Below are 26,258 nucleotides of genomic sequence, written 5' to 3' on the forward strand. Positions count from 1 at the left end.
CAGGGAAGCTAATGCAAAAGTACTGTGGTGATGTGTATACATTTATCTACACACTGCAGATTGCACATTTAGACTTAACTGGAAATCCAGTTTGAGTATTAACTGTCCTTGTTGGTCAATGTCAAACCACTTTGCAGCACTTTGACCATTTATTATAACCAGCGTGTTAAACCATCAAGAAACTCACGTACACGCTATTAATCTGGCCTTTAAAACAGTTATGAGTGCATAACTCTGAGCTTATGCACCATAATACCAAGATTTATTGCAGCCGCCTGAGTGAGTGTGTGTGTGTGTGTGTGTGGGAGAGAAAGAGAGAGCCCTTCTTAAGCACTTTCCCTGAGTAGTGTACACAAAGAATCTGTTGTCACAGAAACAACACACACACTGTGAATGCCAGTACTCTAAACTCTTAAAATAAAGCCTCCAAAAGGGGTTTTTCCCCCCAGAGGGAAAAAAAAAAAAAAAGTTTTTCCCCCCAAAGAACCTTTCAGTGAACAGTTCTTAAAAGAACCATTATTTTCTGAGTATGAAGAACCTTCTTCCACTATAAAGAATCCTCTGCGCAATGGAAAGATTCTATTGATATTAAAGGTTCCTAATGGAAGCAATGAAGAACCTTTATTTTTAAAAGTGCAATGAATTTGTGTCCAAAGGAATTACATTCTACATTGTTAAAATCTCCATTGAAAAACCAATGCAATAGAATTTTGTGGAATTAAATAAAGCAAACCTTTGGTAAAAGCACAGCATTGCGTGAGAATCAGCATTACATACAATAATGGAGTGCGTTTAATGATTTATTGATCCCTTTTCTGTCAGAAATGTCTGGCATGCACAATTACATGCAAGTCCAAAGGACTACAAACAACTACATACATAAATATGTACTAAAATTAAGTCAAATGGTGATCACCCTTTTCATGTTTCTGGAAGACAGAAGAAAACTACAGTAGGGTACAATTCTATAGGTGTATATGGGAGGCCCTTGCAAATATAATTTTACATTACCATTTGCTTTGAGAGAAAAAAAATCCAGTATTGCATTCCCATGACTTTTAGAAATTACAAAAAAAAAAATAGAGAGTATGTCAAACTTGCAGTCGCAAGGTATGGTGATGAAAATGTACGTTAATTTAAAAAAGAATTGCAGAAATGCATCATCACAGTCTGTGATGAGAGTCCATTAGCTTAATGTCATTTTAAAAGCTGCTACATGAAACATTTCAATACATTAACTCATCATTTGTGTTGAAAACAGCTTGAGTTAACAGCAGCTAACTAGTCACTAATGAAGACACAGAAATCAACGGCTTAAACCTTCACAATTCAACATGGAGGTTTAAAATAACGGACTATTACAACTAAATACAATCACTTGACCTTCACCTTCTTATGGTTAAACATTTTACACAATAAACCAGTTTTAAAATCACATGAAGTGCCTCCATGTAGACAGCAGCTGCAATTGCACTGTAAACCAACTTCAATAATTCTTAAAAATTTAAAGAATAAAACTTGAATCTTGAAATAGTGTTATTAAACATTCAAATTTGTTCATCTGGTACTGACTCGAAGGAAAAACGGGTTTGTTGTTGTGCAAAAAAGGCAGAGAATTGGGCAGATACAGTCTGTGTATGTGGCATGTGACAGCAGCATTTAACTGATGATACTGGACATTAAAAACATCAGACCCATAATTCCTCCTTCCTGGAGATCAACGGCTCACATGGCGTCCTTGATAAGATCAGCGAGTCTCCTAAAAGCCTGTGGATGAAGAGGAAAGAGGTATAAATGACAAAGTAAGGCCTTATGCTTAAATACACATGATGTGTTTGAGTCGATTAGTGGTCAGAACCAGAACTTTGTTCAACAGACTTCTTTGAAACATTGAAACTGACTGATCTGAAATGCTCTATATAGAAATCATAACACACAAACAGCAACTGGCTTCAACTCACAAATGATTTTATGTCACTAAGCTAACACAGTGATACTCTAAAAAGCATAACAGCAGCATAATGATATTATCATTCAAAAGTTTGCGGTCAGCACATTTTTTTCTTTAAGGATGCATTAATCAAAATAAAGGCCTTCTGAAGCAAAACGATGCTTTTGTGTAAAAAAAAAAAAAAAAAAAATCCATATTTAACAAGTTATGAAGTAAAATATCTAGCTTCCACCAGACTGCCTTCCGTATTCAAGTTACGAAGAAAGTGTAAACTGGCGTCGAGTCGAATAGGGAAGGTGTAGGATGTAGCGTAAGCTTTTTGAACTGAGAGAGTTTCTTCGTAGGCGGTCTGGCGGAATCTAGATATTTTATCTCATAACTTGTTAAATGTTTTTTTTTTTTTTTTACACAAACGCATCGCTTCACTTCAGAAGGACTTTATTAGCCCCCCAGAGCTGTGTGGAGTATGTTTATGATGGATGGATGTGGATGGAGACACTTTCTTCAGCTCATATGCATTTGGTAATGTTCATTGCCATTATAAAGCTCGGATGCGTCAGGATATTTATTAATATATCTCCGATTGTGTTCATCAGAAAGAAGAAAGTCATATACACCTAGGATGGCTTGAGGGTGAGCAAAGCTTGGGCTAATTTTCATTTCAAAGTGAACTAATCCTTTAGTACTTCATTGGTTCTTTGTTGTTTCTGCACGTGTATTCTTTGTATAACAGCCTGGATAAAAATTATATCCGCACAATATGTGCGTGCGTGCGTGTTGTACCTCATCGATCTGTTGAGGTGTGGAGAGAGAGAAGGCCGCTCTAACATACGGACACGGATCTGAGCTGTTGATGTTGAACACTCCTCCAGGAACCAGAAGAACCTGCAAACAAACACACAGTAAAGATGACAACAACTCACTCAAGGCCCTTAACCAATACACACTGAACCTCTGTGATTTAGAACCGAGACTTCAGAAGAAACTGGTGCAGATGCTCAAATGCACCACATGGCTTTAATTTTTATATCCCGGCGTAATACGCTGGAATAAGAAAAGTATTTTAAAATCGCGTTAAGCACAAATGCAACAATGACCATGAACAGGTTTTCAAAATGAATTAAATGTTTAATATGACTCCATGCTCATCTGAAACGAAAACAGACACTGTATTGATTGAGTGTGTGGGAGGCAAATCTAAGGATCAGGTGCATCAGTACATTTATACATAAACACACACACGCACACACATATTCAAACTTTGGCAGAAAGCCTCAGTAAACCTGGGTGTGTGTGTGTCTATGTGTGTGTACCTCTTTCTCTAGCGCTCTCTCCATGATCAGCCGCTGTGTGTCTTTAATGTCCTTGAGTTTAATCCACAGGAACATGCCAGCCATGGGACGATGCCACTCGGCTACATCTACAAAACACACATGAGAGGAAGAGAGAAATTAAATTCTGTAATCTGGACTCTGACACCCGGATATATCACATCATTTACTTATTCCAACAAAATGTTTTAGGTTTATTACAACTTAAACTATGGACAGCATCTGCTGCTCGCTGTTAATTACCACAGAAGATCATTTAGACTCGACTCTCCGTTTGCAATATCAGCATCAAATATGATATCATGCATTGCACTGGGATAAATGTTAAAATACACACTGTTTGAAAGTATAGCCTCAAGACTTAAGCATTATACGTGTCAACAAGGGATTAGTGTGATAAAATCATGTGTCTGTACAAATGTATATGCAAAACTTGATCATATCATGATTATGTAAAACTATAAACAGTCATTTTCACTGTATGTATAAGAATACCAGGAATAGATATGATGTAAATATCCACAAAACACTGCTTACACGGAGAAAAATCCACACACACACTGGTGAATTACATCAGTAAAGTTGGTCTAATCATCCAAAACAGCAAAATAATCACTAAAAAGGACAATTTAGCTCAAAAAGCAGACTTAATAAGAATTAATTTAAGCACAATAAAAACAGCACATTACTTGCACTGTGTCTATACCGTCAACTGTAAGTGCATCACTGTAAATGTAATTTTTGTTTGTTGTTTATGCCGAGGAACGAGTCTTAATTATTTTCTACAAACCTCTGAGCCATTTGTCTGCTGAGGAGAGCATGGCGTTTCTCTGAGATCTGTAAAACTCAATCACCCTGAGGAAGAGGAACAACAAATGTCAACCATAAGCATCTGAACTAAATAGAAGTCTATGTAGAAAAACATAATGAATAATTTAGTTGCACTAAGCAGAACCCTGAAGCTTATGGGCATTCACATGATAATTCAGAAATACAGGAATTGAATTGGATTCTCATTGGAAATAAAAATCTCCAACTCACCCATCAATGTGGCTGAGAAAACCAGTTTGACCCCAGTTATGGAGCAGCTGAGAGACGATGAGCTGATGACACAAAGACAGAGGCGCCATTATGAATGTCATTATACAGTGAATAACGGGAGGTGTGATCAGTTTATTAGTAACACTTTACAATAAGGTTAATGTAGTAACTAACATGAACTAACCATGAGCAATACATTTGTTACTGTATTTACTAATCTTCGTTAACGTTAGTTGTTCATTGTTTCTGTTAGTTTACAGTGCATTAACTAATGTTAACAAGATTTTAATAATGTATTAGTAAATGTTGAAATTAACATTAACAAATGCTGTAAGTGCAGTTCATTATTAGTTAATGTTATCTAATGTAGTTAACTAATGAACCTTATTGTAAAGTGTTACCAGTTTATTTGGGCTACCTGCAAGAAACTTAATGTGGCATGTATTTCACAGGGTACAAGATAACAGAAATGTTTATGATATGTTATATCAAGTATTAAAACAAAAACAGATTGTATTTCATACATTTAACATATAATAATGTCATTAATTACTATTAAAATCAATGTAATTTAATGAATTTATTAAACATTTAATGACTTTGCTGATAGCATGTGTATTTTGCAAATCATTACACCACAGCGACAAAAAAGAAAACATTTATTTGATACATTATTTAATGTATAAAATAAATATTACTAATTATTATTCAAATAAATATTAGCTAGTATCTTTTAATATTTATTAAACTTTATTTATTGACTTTGTTGATATTAATTGAAGTATTTTGCAAATAATCCCACCACAGCAACAAAAAACAGAATACAATATTTTATAAATTTAATGTATAAAATAAGTATTAACAATTATTAAAATAAATATTTTATATAATTTAATATTAAACATTATTTAATAACTTTGCTGATCTTAATAGTATTTTGCAAATCATTACTTGCAATATGAATAATAAGCTAGAGAGCGCAAAATATTGCATAAGAAGCAATATTTATTTTATACATTATTTAATGTGTAAATTACATATAACTGACCTATTAAAAATGATATTTATTATTATTTAATATTTATTAAAAATTATTTGGTTGATCTTTCTTAAAGAGCTTAATTAAAATTACAAATCATTCCACTACAATATATATATATATATATATATATATATATATATATATATATATTACGTAATGTTTAAAATACATATTCCCCCAGTTTCACAGACAAGACTTAAACTAGTCCTGGACTAAAATGCATGTTTGAGCTGTTTTAACTGAAAGTAACTTGCACTGGCAGATATTAAAATATGTCATATTGTTTTGTCTCAAGATTCACACCAGTAATGTGTTTTTTTCTAGTGTATGTTTATAAAAGCTGCTTAAATGTCCTAATTGAACTAAAGCCTAATCCTGGCTTAGGCTAAGCCCTGTCTGTGAAACCGGGCAATTAACTATTATTAAATCGGCTACCATTAAAAGAAATGTTATTTAATATTTATTAAACATCATTTAATAACTTTATTGATCTCCCCCCCACAGCGGAAACGGAATGGACGTTAAGTCTCATCAGTGTTAAAGCAGCCTGTGAGCTTGTTTTTCTCTGTGAATCTCTTCTCCTGAGATTCACGCTGTGAGAATAATTAAAGTTCAGATTCATCAGCACAGACACAGAGCTGCGCACTGCTGGGATCGGAAACACACTTTCATTACAAACACGCCACGCCACGGCAGTCTGCGTCCTCCTCCTCATCATCACATCCACTCCCACACTCTCAGAGACTCGTGCTTTTAATGTACGTGTTCAAAACAAGAACACAACAGCTGTAATTTACGGATTACAGCTAATGTGGAATGACGAACAACCCTCTACTGAAGCTATTGTGCTGCTAATGCCTGTTGATTCAGGAAAGATTGTGCAAAATGAGTCAAGAACGAAACAGGATGGACAGGAAAAATGACTGAGTCGTCTGACCTGTGTGAAGGTGCTGGTGTGCATCGTAGAGGCCTGGATGTGCAGCACCACTCGGTCCACTAACGGCTTCGGCCCAGTGACGAAACCGATCCGTAACCTGCCAAGAAAACACCACAAATACACAGAAATCATTCCAGAAAAAATAGATAAATAAAATTCACAAACTGAGAAAGGTAGTAAGGTAGAAGGCAATTAACATCTTTTGGAAGTGATTTTATGGTAGAATATTAAAACTATTCAATCTTTTTTTAAAGATGTATGTATAATTAATTAATTATATAAATAAGATAATTAATATAAATAATATAAAATATTAAAATAAATATACATATAATTAAATTACTATATATATATATATATATATATATATATAGTTATTAAATTAAATGTATATTAATTATTTATATTAAATAATTGATAGTACATTGCTAAATGCTATGTAAATGCTATGTAATTATTTATATAAAAATAAATAAATCATATAAATAAATGTATTAATATAAATATTTAATATAACTAAAAATATACATATTATATATGTACATATTATTAAATTATATGTACATAATTAGACTAATAAATAATTGTTAGTACTATATAAAAACTATTGAATTAAATGCAACTTAATTATAGATATAACTAAATAATTAATTAATAAATAATTAATAATTAAATCATTCCAGAAAAAAAACTCCAGTTCAAAATAAATAAATAAATAAATAAATACATAAATAATTCACAAACTGAGAAAGGTAGTAAGGGAGAAGGTAATTAATATATTTTGGAAGTGATTTTATTTTATGGAAAAATATTAACTAATATAAAAAAGTTGTATGTACATAAATAAATAATTAATATAAATTATATAAATTATTAAAATAAATATACATATAATTTAATTACAAAATATGAATATTATATATATATATATATATATATATGAATATTTTGTTATAAATTAAATGTATAGTAATTATTTATATTAAATAATTGATGGTACATTAAAAACTACTGAATTAAATGCTATGTAATTATTTATATATAAATAAATAAATTTCATATAAATAATGTGTTAACAAATATTTAATTTAACTAAATAAAATATACATATATATATGAACATTGTTATTAAATTATGTACATTAATTAGATTAATAAATAATTGATAGTACTACATAAAAACTATTGAATTAAATGCAATTAATTATAGATATATAATTAAATAATTAATTAAACAAATATAAATATAGATAAAGTCCACAAGACAAAAAAATAGCAGAATTTATAAAAATGACCCCATTCAAAAGTTTACATACCCTTGATTCTTAATACTGTGTGTGGTTACCTGGATGATCCATGACTGTTTTTTTGTTTTGTGATGGTTGTTCATGAGTCCCTTGTTTGTTTTGAACAGTTAAACTGAGCTCTATGTGAAATAGTTTATTCAGGACAGTACTAAATAAAAAATAACATGCAATTTTCATGATCCTTCTTATTTTGTTAAAATGATTCACATTTTTCTAGATTCTGCAAGGGGTATGTAAACTTATGAGCTCAACTGTATATATGTGTGTGTGTGTGTGTGTGTGTGTAAAAATGTATATATGTAAAAATGTATGCGAAAGATATAAGTGACAGCATTTCCAGTACATATCTTGCTGTTGCCGTACATTTCCCTCCCTGTTCTTTTCTACCTTGAGTCAATATCATGACCCTGACAGCTGTGTCTCATGACAAAAGCACTACTGTCCCAGTGAAACAAGTCATTGACATTTGAAGCACAAACACGCTTTCGACAGCACCCACCCCGATGACAGAATCTTAGAGAAGGAATCCGTTCGGAGGACGCGTCCGTCTACGTCCATGGAGAGAAATGTTGGAGCCCACGGCTGGATGACAGCAGAAGAACAAAAGAACAGAGCAGAGTATTGACATTACACTAGCTTTTATTGAGTGTTATCTTATCGCAGCAGCAATAGAGAGGCTATCAGAGAGGTCAGTATATGACTACTACTTCCTGCTGATCATCACACAATATAAACAGATGCTGTGAAGAGAGCAATAAATCAAAGGAACTTACTTTTTGAAATTGCAGGAAATAATACGGGTCATCCTCAATGATAAGCAAATCATATGTCCTGGCAAGCTGCAAATTAAAAACACAATGACAATATTGTGAATTTAACAGGATTCTGGACGTCACAAAACATTAAAAAAAGGGCTAATGCGCATGAATATGCGACTCTCTCGAAAACTTTTACTATTACAGCTGTCGACATTAAGTAATTGTGATTATAGCATTATATTTAGATCTACTTGAGTCACATAAAGGTTGCAGTGATGATCATTGTAGCCGATGACAGACGTCTGTTAAGTGCATGAATGTAGTGATCTCTTCATTGCAACTCGATTTCTGCACTCTCACGAATGCTTGCATCATAACCAAGTGCAAACACGATATAAATACAGTAACGCCCATTTCACACTGCAAGCTTGAGCGGAACTACATCAACACTGCAGCTGCAGACACATGTGAGTGTTCACACTGGAAGCGTTTGTACAGTGTCACAGCAGCGGCTCTGAGCTGCATATAATGTGAGCATTTCTTTACAAAGACATCTATAAATTGGTTTTTATAAGTTGGTCATTTATAAACTTGATAATCTTTGAAAGTTTGTTAACATGGGGAGGTGTACAACATTTGCATATAAACGTAAAAAAAATTTAATAAACAAATAAATAAAAGCCTCGTGTCATCCATTGTTGCACACGAATGAGGTAAGCTTTGTGTTTTACGTCATCTGCCGCGTGCACATGTTTACAAGACAGCAAACTCTGCGAAAAAAGTCAGCAAACTCGGGTTTGATTTGGGTATGCTGCAGCCTATCTGTCTGTGTAATAACTAAAAGAATGTTTATATATCATTTTCTGGCTAGTTTACTTTAGTTTTGAATAATACACCATACTTTAACCCAAACTGAATAATTAAAAACAAGTTTAAATGAGTAAATCTTCTATAAATATTTTTGATTCTTAATTTTCTTTTCTGACATACTCCAATTCTTGTTAAAACACATTAGACATGCTTATTCTGTGCATTTTGAGCACTTTTTGTGTGAAATTATATTTATTTTGTCCATCATTTAATTGAGCATCAGCAGCGCAGCAAAAATAGACTCGGCGCCGAAACCCCCGCTTCACTGCTGCTCACACGCTGCTCCTGCTCCCGGTGTGAATGCACCCATTGGTTAACATGCAAAATACGCGTCACTCACGCTTGCGGTGTGAAACCGATGTAAGAGATTCATTGTGCAGTGTAGACAGCGTCATTTATTATAATGGGAGTGTTCTTTGATTGCTTTTCTGTATACAATTTAATAGATTATTTTCATGCCACTAAGAGAAACAATGTGAAGTTGACACATAAACAACAATAAACAATTTTGAGACAAAGAACGTCTGACTGTACATGAATCATTATATATCAGAAATCACTGATCAGGCATTAGAATTAACACGGTTTTTTACATGTTGTTGCATTACTGTCGGGTCCATTTCTTACAGTAAAAGACTGTTTGCAAAGCCTGCGATGAAATGTGACTGACTTACCAGAGAATCCACAGTGAAATGTACCAAACAAACAAATAATGCTCTACGGAGACATTCACATTCACTTTCCTAGCATTAGGATCCTTTGGAAGGTAATGTTATTTTTAGTCCAGTTATCCTGCATCTCTCTTCTTAACTCACTAACGCACCAGTGGGCGGGGCCAAAGATATGATGATGTAGAAGTAGGCAATGATTTTATTTTGCAGAGGCGGTCTTTCATCACACTATTGTGTCATAATGTGACAAAATCCAAAACGAGTTGTTTTCTGAGTTTGGATTCAATAAAAGCTGTTTTTGGACTAATGAGGAAGTTTGAGTTCTGAAACTTGCATGTCAAAAAAAAAAACAAACAAACAAAAAAAAAAAAATCAAGGAAAATTCGATTTCTCAATTCATGACCCCTTTAAGTTTCAGTAGTTCTGTTATATTTTGTGTATTTATTAGTTTTGGGGATTTTTATTTTTTTATTTTTGTAGCTTTCATTTATTTTTATTTCAATTTTAGTAAATTTAGTACATCAACTTCAATTTCTTAATTATTTTATTTCAACTTTTTTTTCAATTGCCAAAAATTTGATTTTTAATAGTTTTAATTTTACTTAATAACAACACTGACTGGATTACATTTTAATTAATGTGTATAAATACATACATGATAAAAACATACATGATAGAGCACATAAACAAACTCTAAATTATAAATCAAAACATCTGAATGTCGTTGTAACATTGTACAGGATCATTTCAGCCTCTATGCAAATTTGCAAACACAGACATGAAGTGCATAAGCTGTACGTGTGCATTAAGGAAATAAACACTGCTTACTTCATAGACATCCTGTTTCCTCTCATAAGTCATGGACGCTCCTGTCGGATTGCCTCCATTGGGGATGGTGTACAAGACTCTTGGTGCGGTGCTGCCCGGCTTTTGTGTGTCTGTAGGGTCCCACTGTGCCAGAACCTTCCTGAGGCCTTCTGGGATCATGCCATGTTGATCGCTTGGCACATTAATGATGTTGCAGCCCAGCGGCTGCAGCTGTTGATGAAATAGTTGGCAATAATTACCATGTAAACATGTTCCTTTAATGGTTCAAGAGAGATCACAGGTAAAACATGGTTGATGAGAAAATGTGGTCCATCTTTGTCCTTACGGCTGCCAGGGTTCCTGAGTATGTGGGAGCATCAAGGAGGACGTTGTCTCCAGAACTGACAAGCATCTCAAATATCTGATGAACAGAATGAAGAAGAAAAATGGAATTTTATTATATAGCAAATTGGGGAGAAATCACCATGATCTCACCATGCCTAAAAAAAAAAAAAAATCCCAAAAAGCCTAAGTCCGTAAACCACGATAATCCAAATAGGCCCACTCATTATAAGGATGAAAAAAGACAACAACAAAGCAAATGCAAGATAAAAACCACAGCTTTACTGAGGAACAGCAAACGTTTCAGTCACAACATGACCTGATTCAGCACTGAAGGTGACCGAAAGGCTTGACGCATTTGCTTTTTTGTTGCCCTTTTTCACCCTTACGGTGTGGTTGACTTTTTTGCAACTTTTATCCTAGATTATGGCACATATGCATATAACTAATAATATCTCAGTTTATACATTAGGAACAGAGTGACTATCTCCACAAGAGCATTTAATATTAATTAAATTAATATTAACTTAATTAATATTTTGAATTAGCTTATACATTATTTTCTGTTCATTTTAATTTATTTAAAGTTTTAGTAATTTTGTTGGGTGTTTTTGTCATTTTTATTAGTTTTTTTATGCCTATATTTTTTTTTTATTTAAATTTTAGTTCTGGTTATTTTAGTACATCAAGTTAAACTAAAAGAAAATGAGAAATAGCTGAAATACAAATTTAATATTTTATTTTATTTTACGTAACGTTTATTTTCTTTCAAGTAATGGTTTTATTTCATATTCATGCATTTAGCAGACACTTTTATTTAAAGCAGCTTACATTGGATTCAAGGTAAACGTTATCAGTTCTTCTTTCCCTGGGAACTGAAGGAAGGCTTTGTTAACTATAATAACCCTGACTAGGGATGCATAATATATTGGTGACCATTTTATTATTGACCATAAATAGCACTGTAAAATGCTCACTATCTGTCTGATTATGCCCAGATAATATCATGCAGAATGTTAGCGGTGTGTATGAGGTGGGCGTACTTTGCAGAGGCCCTCCTGACTGCCAGTGGTGACACACATCTCCATCTGTCCTCTCTCTGGACTATAGCCGGCTGTGGGAGGATTGTGGAGGCTTTTCTGAAGATCCTTCATCCATGAGACCAGCTCTGGAATACTACGAGCATACGGACACACGTACGAGCCAATGAAGCAACAGCAGTGCTTACAAATTGTAATTAATGTAATCATTAATTGCATCAAACAGACTTTCCAAACATATATAAATGGTAGGCTTTTTAAGAAAGAAAGATTTAAAAGAAATTAGGAAAAAATAAGTAGGAAGAATTGATAAATTATAAATAATTTACTGTCATTGTTTGAATAACATTTCAATTCCCGGGTTCAAATCCCGGACGAGCCCCCAATTTATTGTCCCCATTCATGCAATCTATAAAAAAGTAACTGTAATCTGATTATGAGCAGCATTCTGAAATGTATTATAATCTACAGTAATTACAAGTATTTTATATTTGGAATCAGATTACATAATACAGATTACATGTAATCAGTTACTACCCAGCACTGAGCAACAGTGTACAGTTTGATACCCGTATGAGCCGGAGTACTGCAGCGCTCTCTTCATCAGCGTCTCATCCAAAACCACAGCATCTCCTCCCTTCACTTTAATGCTGGCCGACTGGAACGGGAAGGTGTTGGGATTGGGAGCTCCTCCAGCCAGAGAGATCAGAGACGGAGGAGATCGCTGCTGCAGCTCAGCTGGATCATAAAGACAACATAAATGAGGCCGTGTTTATTAAGTCAAGTCATTTTTATTTATATAGCGCTTTATACAATACAGATTGTTTCAAAGCAGCTTTTTTCGACGCATTGATAACAATCAATGATGCAAACCATCAAATATGAGAGACATTCGAATTCTGCTGTAAAACAGCTCTAAAAACACAATGGAGTCATTATTCAGCTCAAATCAATTCAGTGTTGATTCATTTCAGTTCAATAACTGTTTAAAGTTCATCAATTATGAAATGAGCTCAATTCAGCTGTAAAGCAGCTCTACAGAAGACAATAACTGACAGTCAGTTCAAGTTTTGTCCTTATCTGAAATAATATCTGATAATATTACTGAACATTAAATGTCTTTTTAGTTAACACCTCATCATGAAGTCACATCTCAGTCAGGCAGTTCATATCCATCATGGTAATAAACAGTAATATAATAATAAAAATCAGACTCACTCAGTAAGCGAATAGCTGATGGTTTTCTTGCTGCGCTCACAGCTGTCAGAAAGCGAGCGTAATTCATGCTTCTGATGGGATGGAGGACATTGAGAACTTTATTTTTAAACAGACAATTCAAAGAAAAGTGATTTTAATTTGTGTGCATCTGTACTGCAGAGTTTATTACAAAAATTCAGAGGAGTGCTAATGGAAGCAATCCTAATGGGACTTTTAATGGTATAATTCAGATTTTACTGGGTAGAATATGATTATAAAAGAAACTTATCTAGCTATGCAATCACTTAGACATTTTAAGTGTAAAAAGCCCATTAAAGGAACCTTGTTAGACAGGAATTGGTTACAAATTATAATATAAACTCCAAAAAAAAAAAAAGAGAGAGAAAACGTGAATGACACATCTATTCATAAATTTAAATGTTGCACATATTCATAAATAGACAAAGAAAATTGATTTATTGTGCAACAACAACAAAAAAAAAATCTGCTTTTTGTGTAATAAATAAATACTGATCCCATTTTTGATTATGAAACTTAAGCTAACTTCACTAGAAATCAATTTCTTGTGAAACAGATGGAACAAGGTGCATTTTAAATTCCCTCCTGGGCTAGAATCTCGATATCACCTTAATTTTCGGAGAGAAACTTATATTTATGGAAAACATGATTTACTGACATGCTCTCATGCACGGCTCAATGTTGTGCGCCTGAGTTCAACTCCAAACGTCAGCAGCAATCAAACGCACATGGCATGAGCGTGCAAATAAATCTGACGCAAATCATAATCACCATTCATATAAATGTAATATAAATAATACGAATCATCAGAACGTCAAGCTTTGAAAAACGACGCACAATTTACAATCTACAAGCCTAACCTTTAAAGCACATTACTGACCCGTAACTTCCCGTACCTCTGATAGTCTCCCGCAAAGCTTTCTGGGTCGTGTAGTTTTCTTTAGAGAGACAATTTGTGCCTGTCCAAAAACCCATATTTGCTGTTTTTGCACTTGACCGCTTGTCTACTTACATGACGTATTTCCGGAGTTTGGTCATAGTGTTCAAGTGGCCAAGGCCGCAAGTGTGGGTATTTACACAGGCCCAAACATTTTGGCTTAAATAAACACACGGTAATCACAAAGGACTGTGATTGGCCCAGTGTTAGCAGCGCTGAGAAAAGTAACAAGTAACAAATGACATCGCCATTAGCAATGGCCGTTAAACCTAAAACACACAACCAAGATTTAAAAATATTATAATTATGTTGCATTCACATAATAAAACGTTATTTACAACTAAGAAAAATCACATCACATCTACAGTCCTGCATCAGAGGATATGTGACGACATGTTGACACAAGCAGCGGTGAGTTAGCGAACTACATTACCCAAAATGCTTTGCCACTAGGAAGCACATTTGTAAACAATGCTAGAATGCTAAAGGAGAAAGAATGTCTACGAAAGGCTTGGCTTATTTGCTATCGTATCATAGTTGCTATTTTGTTTTAATACCAGAGTTAGTTTATTAACAGAACTAACCAGCAGTTTGCACAGGAATTAGTACGTTTGCTTTAATCTGATCTAGTCTGCAATTGCAGGAATAACGTTACGGCTACATATGTATTAAGTATGATTATCGTGGTGATTAATTAAGCTCAAAATCATTTTACGTGTCCATGGGGAAAAGAAAAGACATGATTCACCCCAGATTTCTCGCTGGTAAGTCTCATTTAATGCTCTTGTAGAGGAGAGAGTATTATATTGAGTGTTTCTTTACCCACGTGTCTTCTTGAGTATTAAAAACATGTTAATTAAAGGAATAGTTCACCCAAAAAATGAAAATTATCCCACAATTTACTAACCCTTAAGTCATCCTATATATGACAGTACATTATGGGATATTTTTCATTTTTGGGTGAACTTTTCCTTTAACATGCACAGTAATGTAGACCTTACAGTTAAGTAGGACCTTCAGTGTATATTCATTTATTCCTGCGTTTCTAATCAACTACATTTCATCTGAACTGTGTGGTTGGTTGGTTGGTTGATGTTTGATCCTCAGGAAACGGGGATGATTACAACCTCCACAAGAAGAAACACAAAAAGCACAAGAAACACAAGAAGAAGCATCATCGGGATGATGGACACAGTTTCTCCTCTGAAGCTCTGGAGTCGGACTCTGGGATGTTGGTGCTCAAACCTCCTCAACTCAAACTCAAGATCAAACTTGGAGGTCAAACTCTGGGGACCAAAAGGTCAGTGATCTTGCAAACAATAAGTTAGACTGAGACTTCTAAACATAAGCTTTTTGTATTGATCCCTTTAGGAGATGGATCCCAATTGTGACAGAAGTTCCATTAAAGTTCCTTTAGAAAATAATAGAGAAAACTTAACAAGGTCTCTAAATGATCAATATGATCAAAACTCATTTTGCTGAACAACCTGTTGCACACAATCTACTACATGCCTTTTGACCCTTTTATAATTGTAAAAAATAAATCTATTCAGGTCGTGATGCATAAATAAACCTTTCATTATTTTTTTTATAAAGTAAACATAAGAGTAACTTTTATATTGTTATCAATATTTCAAGGTGAACCCTTACTGGACTGAAGCAACTTAGGTTTACTTGATTATCCGTACATTATTATTATTAGAAATATCATGTTAAAATGTGAGTATCAAATATGATACCATATAAACTATAGATGAACTCCTTCTGCATTTCTTTAGACAACAAAATTACAATTTAAAATGTTTCACATAACTTCAACTGGAAAAGATTAGATTTTCAATGAGAAAGAATACAGATATTTTTATGCAGTATGGAGACCGTTTATATTTTTTCCTACTCTCTTATTTGTGTCATATACTAACATATTAGACTTTTATGTTTGAACATTATTGTACATCATATCTGCACATTTTTTGTTATTTGTTAATTTTTGTTCCAATTTAGAGAATGTTAAAAAAATAAGTTGTTGCACATATTCTTCAATAGACAAAGCAAATAGAAGTGATTAAATGTGCAACAGAAAACACACATTCATTTTCTTTTTGAAATTGCACAAGGTGTTTTTAATTCACTTCTTCATTAAAATATCCTTGTCTTGAAAAATTCACCTTAATTTTTAAAGAGAAACATGTGCATGGAAAACGTTTTATTGATATTTTCCTCATGTACGTTTGAATGTTTTTACACATCATTATAGTATCAATATATTACAGTATAACAACTCATGGAGTGATAACCAGAACACAATCTCTTATAGATGTTAATGTAACAAATGAATGCCTTTTCTTATGGTTTATTCTTGCTATAAATGAACAGTTCACCCAAAAAATGACAAATACATTTTAGGAAAAAAGCTGCTTTTGTGTTTGGAACAAAATTGCCAAGTAAATGATGCCTATTTTTATTCTTAGATGAATTATTTCATGGTGTATGTAGACTGGGCTGGTAACCAGAAGTTTGTAGGTTCAAACCCTGCAAGAGGTGATTCATAGAGTGTAACGTTTTCTCTGTAATAACTCAGGTTTGATAAAGCGTTTTGTCTTTTTGTAGTGTGCCCACGTTCACAGTGATCCCGGACTCTCTGCGCTCCGTGTCGCCTCTGAACGTAGAGAGTGATGATGATGGCGATGATGACGACGACGGCGACGACTCTGATGATGACGTGCCGTCAGAGGGAGTTCCTATAGAGCAGTACAGAGCCTGGCTGGGTGAGGGGAGAATTTGAATATGCAAAAGCTTGAGCGAATATAGGAAAAATAGCCAGTCTGGGCCATGTTAATGTGATGAATGTTTTTGTGTGTAATACCCAGATGAGGACAGTAACCTGGACCCGTCTCCTCTGCCGGACATGGACACGGACTCGCTGCTGGGAGGCCCGATGGACGAGGAAGAGCGATGGCTGGAAGCGCTGGAGAAGGGAGAGCTGGATGATAATGGAGAGCTGAAGAAAGAGATCGATGAGTCCCTGCTCACGGCCAGACAGGTGCTGTATTAAAACACACATCTGACCAATGGGATAGGGAATAAACTATTATACAGCCTAAACACAGGATTCCTACACATTTTCCATTTCAAGACTCTTTTCCAGACTTCTCTGTGGATTTTCAGACCATATTTAACATCTGCTAAATGATATAAAAACATGTTACATTCTATGTATGCTGTCAAATAATTGCCAGAATATTGTAGCTAGGGACTGTAGCTCATACAAACCAATTAACAACAAACCGTTAAGCGTTTTATTAAAACTGCCATCTTAAAATACTGGATTATGTTTGATACACTTTCATGCTTTCACTGACTGCAAACTTTTTAAATCATATATGTTTTAAAATATTGAATTTTTTTAGAAAATATTTTGAAAATAATAGCAGGATATGCCATTCAGTATCCTGCTATTATTATTATTATCAGGCATTATCACTTCATACAAGTCCCCATATACCCATATCATTCAGCTATATAGCATTATTTTCATATTCAATATTTAGTACAGTCTCCTGTAAATAATCACACAGTGCAAATCCACTCTTAAATGTTCTCTAAACTATATTTTAGAAAACAAAATAGTATGGATTAAGTTGATCAAAAGTGACAGTAAAGACATTTCTAATGTTACAAACAGTATCGGGGTAACGGATTACAAGTAACTTGAGTTACATAATCAGATTTTGGCTTTCCAAGTAACTAGTAAAGTAACGCATTACTTTTAAATATACAACAAAAAAAGTTACTTTTTCAAATAAGTAACGCAAGTTACTCTGTTTCCCCATTTATGGACTGACAGCTCTCCTGTCCCCATGTCGAGAGAAATTGTATGTGCAGAGGTGTTGTGAGTAAACATTAGAGATGCTCCGATCAGCATTTTTGGGGCCGATTACCGATCACCAAGATCATGATCTGCCGATTGCCGATCACTGCCGATCACAGAATGGCAGGGGAATGGGAATCTTTTATCTATAATCTAGCAGAGTTTGCACCATTTGTAGAAATGAAACTAACTCTAAATTAACTGTATTGAGAAAAAAAACTGTAGAAATAGGCTAGAGTCAAGATCTTGAAGAACCACCAAGTGTTTATTTTAGAAAATGAGATAACTTAAGGCTACTGTAGGCCATCTTTCCCAAATAAGGCAGAGTAACAAAATTATTCCAAACAAAGAGGGGTTAGGCAGACCAACACACATCAGATCAGCTTAATGGGATACAACGCGGGGAGACACACATCAGTTAGGTATTTCCTGCCTGGGGTGTCGTATCGTGGATCAAGGCAGCTTAGCAGGCGACGGAACCCTTTATCCTCCACAACGGATAGAGGTTGTTCGTCGAGGCAAATGAATTCCATAATTCTGAACGTGATGTCTTTCCACCTCGTACTATCCCTGCTGTATGGTTCACGTCGTTTAAATGCATCACTCACAGTCGGCTGGTTGAGTGATGGGGATGTTGTTGGCTTCTGCTGGTTTAGTTTCTCATACTCGGCATATTCAGTTGCATGGCGTGTTCTAAGATGCCTAATCATGTTAGTGGTGTTAAAATGACGTTGTTTGCTTCCACCTCGAGGGATTTCATCACGACATACATTGCAAACGGCTAACTTTACGTCTTTATCGGACACTTTGAAAAACTTCCAGACGGGAGAACTCATGTTGCCACTGACAAGCTCCGCTCTGCTGTTGTGTACCTGTGCGCACGTTTTTTGATCGGCGCTTTTGGGGTTCGCCGATCAAGCTATTTTTAGCCAATATCGGCCGATCATGATCGGTGGCCGATCAATCGGAGCATCACTAGTAAACATGATGGTTATTGTAGTTCTAGACATCTACTCATCTCACTTGCACAAAAACAGATTCAGTATTCCTCAAAACGAATAAACAGTGAAATGCAAACTCAGAATATTACACAAACCTGCAATAATGAAATATTTAATACCACAAATACACTTTATGTACTTAATCTCACTTTATGACCCGTGTCTTTGCTGCTGACCTTCAATGATTCAATTTATCCATACTAATAAGCAAAAATGACTTCAGATAAACATCACTTTTGTGTTTCATTACTTTGTTTTCATCGCTAAAGTAAGAAGCTGCATCTCCTTTCTAAGGCCCTCCAGAGGTCACCTTTGTCGGCTGCATACGTCATTGAGGCTGCTTCATTTCAGTAAACCGACCGCTACATTCCAAAGTCATAAGGAAACTACAACAATTTATGCTTCATTAGGAATAACGGTCAATTTTATAATGGTTACTCTTCTGAAATAAGACATCCTTTATGGCGTATGCGGCCGTCAAATGCATCTTCGGATGATGAAGCCTTCAGAATAAGACACAGCTAGAGTTCATTCACTATTCCCTACATTAGTCCACTTGAGGGAGTGAATGAAAATGAGTGAGTGAATTCGGACACTGAGTGCACTGGAAAGGCTGCTGCTTTTGCATAGTTTGTGCTTGCTGTTTAATCAACATTTGAAACTTAAACTGGCAGCTCCAGTAGTAAGATAAAAATATTTATCTTGAACCCTGTCATGGAAACTAGCATGTATAAACCTTATAAAACAATTTAATAATCATTTAAAAATGATTTTATACATGTATGATATTACGCTTTAACCACATTGGACCAGCGGTCTGGAAAATGGATGGATGATTCACGTAATTTTGTGCGTGCCATCTTCTGGTCAGACAAGGGAATTCATTCTGCACGTGACTCTCAAAGTGCATTATGGGTATTCTCTAGCCGTTGAGCATACATCAGTTGTACACTCGTTATTGCGGTTCATTGTGGGATTGAACAAGTGTACTCGGTATCGTCCACTATGGTTTTGGACACCACTACAAATGTCTGTCCCCTCAAATAGGGCGATTCGAACACAGCCTTAAGCTTTCTTTTCCTGTGTCGTATTCTTATTTAATCTAGAATGGCAGCACAGCTGAAAGGTTTGTTTGAACTGCGCCCTCTACTGTACAGCCGTGAATTTGCATTTCCTTCAGCCTGAGGCTTATTATTTATTATTAAAAACAAACAAGCAAACCCAGCTCAGGTCAGAAATAGTAACGCAAAAGTAACCCAATGCATTACTTTCCACAAAAAGTATTTAAAGTAATGCTATTAGTTACTTTTTTGGGAGTAACGCAAAATTGAAACGCATTACTTTTAAAAGTAACTTTACCCAACACTGGTTACAAAAGATTTCCATTTCAAATAAATGCTGCTCTTTTGAACTTTTTATTCATCAAAGAATCTTGTAAAAAAAAAAAATTGTATCATAGTTTTCGCAAAAATATTAAGTAGCACAACTGTTTCAAAGTTTCTTAAGCAGCAAATCAGCATATTAAAATGATTTCTGAAGGATCATGTGACACTGAAAACTGGAGTAATGATGCTGAAAATTCAGCTTTGATCACAGGAATAAATTACAGTTTAAAATATATTCACATAAAAAACAGTTAAATTGTAATAATATTTCACAATATTACAGTTTTTACTGTATTTTTGACCAAATTAAATGCAGCTTTGGTGAGCAGAAGAGACTTCTTTCAAAAACATTAAAAAAATCATACCAACCTTAAACTCTTGAAGAGTAGTATATGTGTTATCATATAAAATATGATTTGATTACAAGTTGAAAATGAATAGTTTTTGAATTAACAATTTCATATGAAGTATTTGAGCGATCTTTACCTTGACAAAGGTTCTTTTCTGTCTGAACAGAAAGCCCTCTTACATAAGCAGCAGATCCAGCCATTACTGGAGCTTCCCATGGGATACAAAGAGAAGGAGCTGACGGCCGAGATGATGCAGAAACGCGAGGAACGTGCCCGCAAAAGACGTCTTCAGGCAGCCAAGAAAGCAGAGGAGAACAAGAACCAGACCATTGAGAGACTGACCAAGACCAGCAAGGCCAAGATCAAGAGCATGAGGGAGCGCAAGTCAAAACAGGCCCAGCTGCCCATGGTGAGGTACAGCAGTAACGCCCAGGGCGCGGCCGTTTCCTACCCCGTCGGGATTCCCGCCCCGATGCCTGCAGTGCCGTCAGCGCCTCCTCCTGCGCCGGCGAGCTGCGGGGTGTCGGGATGCTCCAACCTGAAGAAATACTCCTGCTCCAAGACCGGGACACCTCTGTGCAGCCTGGAGTGCTACAAGAAGAACCTGATTCTGCTGGAGGGAGTCGCTTAAAGAGTGAAACTTTGTTTTTGAGAATGCTTAAAAATAGCAGGTCGATACAATTATGTTGAACAAAAGATACAATTCTTTGAATAATTAGTATAAAATCATGAAGTTGTATTTATTTTGTGCATTCAAACCCACATAAAGTGTAATTCCTGAAACGGTAACACTTTAAGGTCAATTTGTTAACATTAGTTACAATGAACAACTTTTTACTTCAATTATTAATCTAAGTTATTGTTTATTGTTATTGGTTCTTTCATAAGTGTAAACAAATTTAAAATGTATTGGCATATGTAGAAACTAACATTAAAACACAGTAAGTAGTTTTCATTGTTAATTTTAAATATACCTAATGCATTAACTAATGTTAACAAATTTAGAAGCGTTACCCAATTTTTTTATTTTTTTTATTTAATTCAATTCAATGCGACAATTAACTAAGAATTACAAATGATTTACTGAGAAATTCATAAATCACGAGAATGAATTTCTGTGAAAATAGTTCATAAAACTACTTTGAATTAAGCTCAAGACATAATGGCAAGTAAATATGTTTCTATGTAAATCCTTCTGTAAAAAACATGGAAATTGTCACATTGAATTTGAGTATAATAGGGATTTATAACAAATTCATTCTGCTTGTTTACTGAGTGAAACTCACTATGTAATGAACCTATTGTTGACACGCTCTGGACGTTTATTTTTGTAAAAACACTGAAATAAAGAACACCTGAAGTAAATCTGCTTTCATTTATTTGATAAATGATGCACATTTGTTGGATGAACAATGTATTACAAAGTTTTAACTTAGGAGAACATGAAGTTCCATACCTTTAAATAAAATACAAAAACATTTCATATCACAAAGTTCAGGTAAGGCTGTGGTCATAAACGCTGCATAGCTGCTGCCAAGAAAACATCATTCCACTTGATCCAGCAAGGAAAAGTCAAGTGAAAACATTTCTGGTGCGAGTGTTCGTGAGCCTGTAGCTTGTGAAATTTAGCATAGTTTGAGGTATTAAAGTTGTGCTTTTTCACCATACAGACGTTGCTGACTAGTTCTGCTTGTATTTAACTTTCATTGTGCAAGTCCACAACGACATATGATCACCACAAGGATCATGATTTCATCTTAAGCATGAACCAGTAGCACTTTCTGACAGTAGCAGTGTTTTCTGTTCGTGTCTCTAGTGGAAAACTAATTTCCACACATACCTCACAAGAGCTTCTCATGCTGTATGACGGGGTGTCGCGTTACGGATGACGACTTGCAGGCGTCTCTCTGCCGCTGGGCTACACGGCCAAGCCGAAAGACAGCCGGAAGGCCATTTCCACAGGAACTTCTGCCACGGAGTCATGGAAGCACACGTAAAACTCTTGAGGGACGGGTTCGAGAAGCATTCGCCTGGAATGCAAATGAGAGATTGTGAATCAGAGGTGGAAACATGCTTTGATGTTTTCTGCTGTATGCATGATGGTGAATCACAGTAAGAGAAGGATTATGGGAGGATGTTTTGGTGTTCATCAGAAAAATGAATGGAATAAAATGTTCCTAAAGGACTATTTATTTATGAATAAATATACTGAAGCAACTTCTAATAGAAGTCATTTGCAGTTTGCAGTCATCAAGCTCAAAATGTCTTTAATATCACCTATGAGCAAAACACTGGGAGGATAATATGGAGGATTTTACGGTAAAAAAAAAATTAATTCTCAACGCATTTAAAAATAAAAACACATTTTTTAAATGGACAAATAAATAGACATACTTAAAATTGTAATTATTAAAGACTAAGTTAAATTAAAAGAATAAAATAACAAATACTGTAATTTTTACATTTGAAAAGAAAAAGAAAATGTAATTATGCAATGGACAAACAAATAAACATACTTAAAATTGTGTAATTAATTATTAAAAACTAAGTTAAGTTAAAAGAATAAAATAAACAAATACTGTAATTTTTAGATTTGAAAAAGAAAAAAAATAGATTTTTCATTATACAATGGACAAATAAATAGATGCTTTAAATTGTGTAATTAATTATTAAAAACTAAGTTAAATTAAAAAAAGTAAACAAATATTGTAATTTTTACATTTGAAAAGAAAAAAAGATTTTTAATTATATAATTGAAAAATATATAAGCATTTTTAAAATTGTAATTAATTATTAAAAATGATGTTAAATTAAACATAAAATAACCAAATAAATAGTTTTTAAATTTTAAAAGGAAATTTTTTTTAATTATATATAGAATTAAATACACTACCATTCAAAATTTTGTTTCTGGAAGAAGTCTCTCAAGGCTGCATTTATTTGATCAAAAATCAGTAAAAACAGTAATGTTGCGAAATATTATTACAGTTTTTATAAAATATTATTACAAATTTGGAAAGACTATTTATGAGTTGAACACACATGAACGACACCACAAAGTCGTAATTACGAGTGGGATTTTCCGAGTTGGTGAGAAAACATGTCAGACACAATATCAGTCTGTATTAATGGCAAATTTGTTAAAATTAAATAATTTTTTTCAAGTTGCAACAATGCGATAGAATAAATAACGATTCAATTTACAGCACCTTCATGAATTGAGTAAAAACATGAAGCAAAAACACAATCGATGTTCATTCTTAGTTTATCATTTTGTAGATTTGGATTAAATTTTATTGCCATCTTGCTCCGACCAAAGTGATTGAAAGCACCACTTCCCAACTTAAAAAATACGAATTTCCCAGGAGCATTTGAAGGCACCATTTCTTGCATCTCAGAGCACGCAGACAAAATGCAATAAACGCTGTCATGTTACCTTCCACTTGGATGCGAATGCAGTCGTGTAAGACGCTTCTGGGAGAGAAATAAACAATCATTCTGATGACAGACTTTGGCTCAGGCATTTCAGAATGATCAAACCAACATTTGAGATGCTGTTATCCAATCATATCCACTGTTGTGGCAAAGTCACACGAGTTTGTTGTTGCACATCGAGGGATTTATTCTGTAAACGTTTATGCGCATGTCTTCTTATTGGATAAAAAAATGTATCCGCCTCAGTTGAGCACATATGTTTTTTTTATGCGCATTTTTAGAATTTATGCGCATCCTGGCATTTCAATCCAGTGTTTTTTTTATGCGATATCCCAAAATGTGCATAAAAATATATGGATGGAACCTGTAAAAGGTCTGTGTTTCAGGCTAATTAATGTGTAAAGACAAAAATTATCTCAACCTATGGAATACGTCAAGTCGTTCATTGATTTGATTTGTTATAAGCTGTTGGAGGTCAGAACATGTACCCAATAACCCAGTAGGTCATGGTGGGAGCTGGTTTCTTCTGATCGGTCCAGTTTTCAGGTTTGCACTGGAACAGAACTCCATGTTCTTTGACTGGACCCAAACCTCGAGTGCTCTGCGGCCGCTCCGTCCCTCTCCGATCCTGAGACACATTTACATATGTGTGAGAGCTGACCAAACTCTGTCAATATTACTACAGCAGAGAAATGACCAGCAATAATACTTAGGGCTGCATTAGCTTATTAATTAATATGTTTAGAACTATTTAACAGACTGGTTGGAATACATAGGAATGCGTAACAGCTATTACAAATTATTTTCAATAAATAAAACTAAATATATATACTGTATATTAGATGAAAAACTTGACTGACAATGATACATGTTGTAATAAAATGACAAAATTATTAAAACTAAAATTAAAATGAAAAAAATAAAATTATAAAAGAAAATAATATAAATAAATTTAAAAATAAAATAAAAATAAATACTTAAATAAAATAATAAAAATATTAATAAATACTGTAATAGTATATAATAGTATATAAATAATACTACATGCTCATTTATCAGAAATTATGAATGTTTTTTTTTTTAAAAAAGGATTATTTATTTAGAAACCAAAACACTGAAACAACTTCTAATAAAAGTCATTTGCAGTTTGCAACTCAAAATGTCTCTAATATCACCTGAGCAAAACAGTATGGAGAATTTTACTGTAAAAATAAAAATAAAATAAAAAAACAATTATCAATGTATTAATTAAAATGCATTTAATTTAACTGTACACATAAATGGTCTTTTAAAATTGTAATTAATTATAAAAACATATTTAAATTCAGGAATTTAATGTTTTTGAAAGTCTCCCTGGCTGCATTTATTTGATCAAAAATACAGTAAAATTGTGAAATATTATTTCAGTTTAAAATAACTGTTTTCTATTTGAATACATTGTAAATTGTTTATTCCTGTGATGGTAAAGCTGAATTTTCAGCATCGTTACTCCAGTCTTCAGTGTCACATGATCCTTCAGAAATCATTCTAATATGCTGAATTGCTGCTCAAGAAACATTTCTGATTATTATCAATGTTGAAAACATTTGCACTGCTATATACTGTATGTTTGTGGAAACCATGATGCATCTTTTTCAGGATTCTTTGATAAACGTAGAAAGTTCAAACAGCATTTATTTGAAACGGATATCTTTTGTAACGTTATATACGCATATAATGAAATGATGAGATAAATTGTGATGTTACCCGTGTGGGGAGGCTCTGCTGGAAGGCCTGCCGTATAGACAGACAGCAGTGGTAGAAGTTGTGGATGAGCTGTGGGTGGATGGAGCCGCTCAAATGATTGACTTCTCTGTGTGTGGGAGCGATGAAGATGCCCTGCACCGTCTCCATCAGCACGTAATGGAACAGTGTGTTCTCAGCGCCCGCTGTCAGTCTGTCAACAC

The 26,258-nt window shown here is 34.2% G+C and overlaps 3 protein-coding genes across 9 annotated transcripts in view; 1 reads left to right on the forward strand and 2 right to left on the reverse strand.

Annotated features, from left to right (window-relative positions):
• Nucleotides 1-787: 787 nt before the first annotated feature.
• aadat (aminoadipate aminotransferase) lies at nucleotides 788-15,107 on the reverse strand. Of its 6 annotated transcripts, none has more exons than XM_051901453.1 (14): nucleotides 15,019-15,107; nucleotides 13,316-13,386; nucleotides 12,667-12,835; nucleotides 12,101-12,233; nucleotides 11,062-11,136; nucleotides 10,737-10,946; nucleotides 8,383-8,448; nucleotides 8,109-8,191; nucleotides 6,303-6,399; nucleotides 4,324-4,385; nucleotides 4,073-4,137; nucleotides 3,265-3,371; nucleotides 2,735-2,836; nucleotides 788-1,767 (listed from the first exon to the last, which is right to left on the reverse strand). In XM_051901453.1, exons 2-14 carry the CDS (start codon nucleotides 13,380-13,382, stop codon nucleotides 1,726-1,728), a joined length of 1,278 nt encoding a protein of 425 aa, XP_051757413.1. In that variant the 5' UTR covers nucleotides 13,383-13,386; nucleotides 15,019-15,107; the 3' UTR covers nucleotides 788-1,725. The 6 variants fall into 6 exon arrangements, with proteins under 6 accessions (XP_051757413.1, XP_051757410.1, XP_051757412.1 ...); XM_051901450.1 differs by lacking the exon at nucleotides 15,019-15,107 and adding an exon at nucleotides 14,346-14,370; XM_051901452.1 differs by lacking the exon at nucleotides 15,019-15,107 and adding an exon at nucleotides 14,230-14,317.
• ino80b (INO80 complex subunit B) lies at nucleotides 14,704-22,242 on the forward strand. The gene is made up of 5 exons (XM_051901458.1): nucleotides 14,704-15,034; nucleotides 15,378-15,570; nucleotides 16,881-17,038; nucleotides 17,141-17,313; nucleotides 21,044-22,242. Exons 1-5 carry the CDS (start codon nucleotides 14,992-14,994, stop codon nucleotides 21,506-21,508), a joined length of 1,032 nt encoding a protein of 343 aa, XP_051757418.1. The 5' UTR covers nucleotides 14,704-14,991; the 3' UTR covers nucleotides 21,509-22,242.
• The window catches only part of intu (inturned planar cell polarity protein), a 31,855-nt gene continuing 27,835 nt past the window's right edge, over nucleotides 22,239-26,258 (reverse strand). For both annotated transcript variants that reach the window (XM_051901438.1, XM_051901437.1), the window contains exons 14-16: nucleotides 26,059-26,248; nucleotides 24,801-24,940; nucleotides 22,239-22,907 (exon numbers count right to left, since the gene is read on the reverse strand). In XM_051901438.1, coding sequence (XP_051757398.1) covers nucleotides 22,796-22,907; nucleotides 24,801-24,940; nucleotides 26,059-26,248 — 442 coding nt within the window. In that variant the 3' untranslated portion in view covers nucleotides 22,239-22,795. The remainder of the gene's footprint in view (nucleotides 22,908-24,800; nucleotides 24,941-26,058; nucleotides 26,249-26,258) is intronic.

This window comes from Ctenopharyngodon idella, chromosome 7 (assembly GCF_019924925.1).
Source record: "Ctenopharyngodon idella isolate HZGC_01 chromosome 7, HZGC01, whole genome shotgun sequence".
NCBI classification, from domain to species: domain Eukaryota; kingdom Metazoa; phylum Chordata; class Actinopteri; order Cypriniformes; family Xenocyprididae; genus Ctenopharyngodon; species Ctenopharyngodon idella.

Excerpts from the sequence above, each read along its gene's own strand:
- ino80b (XM_051901458.1), top strand. The coding sequence starts at position 14,992 with ATGGGGAAAAGAAAAGACATGATTCACCCCAGATTTCTCGCTG. Across the intron at positions 15,571-16,880 it reads CAAACTCTGGGGACCAAAAG|TGTGCCCACGTTCACAGTGA; the intron begins GTCAGTGATCTT and ends GTCTTTTTGTAG. Across the intron at positions 17,039-17,140 it reads GCAGTACAGAGCCTGGCTGG|ATGAGGACAGTAACCTGGAC; the intron begins GTGAGGGGAGAA and ends TGTAATACCCAG.
- aadat (XM_051901449.1), bottom strand. The coding sequence starts at position 14,308 with ATGGGTTTTTGGACAGGCACAAATTGTCTCTCTAAAGAAAACTACACG. Across the intron at positions 10,947-11,061 it reads ACTCAGGAACCCTGGCAGCC|CTGCAGCCGCTGGGCTGCAA; the intron begins GTAAGGACAAAG and ends TTTCATCAACAG. Across the intron at positions 8,192-8,382 it reads ATTTCCTGCAATTTCAAAAA|CCGTGGGCTCCAACATTTCT; the intron begins GTAAGTTCCTTT and ends GCTGTCATCCAG.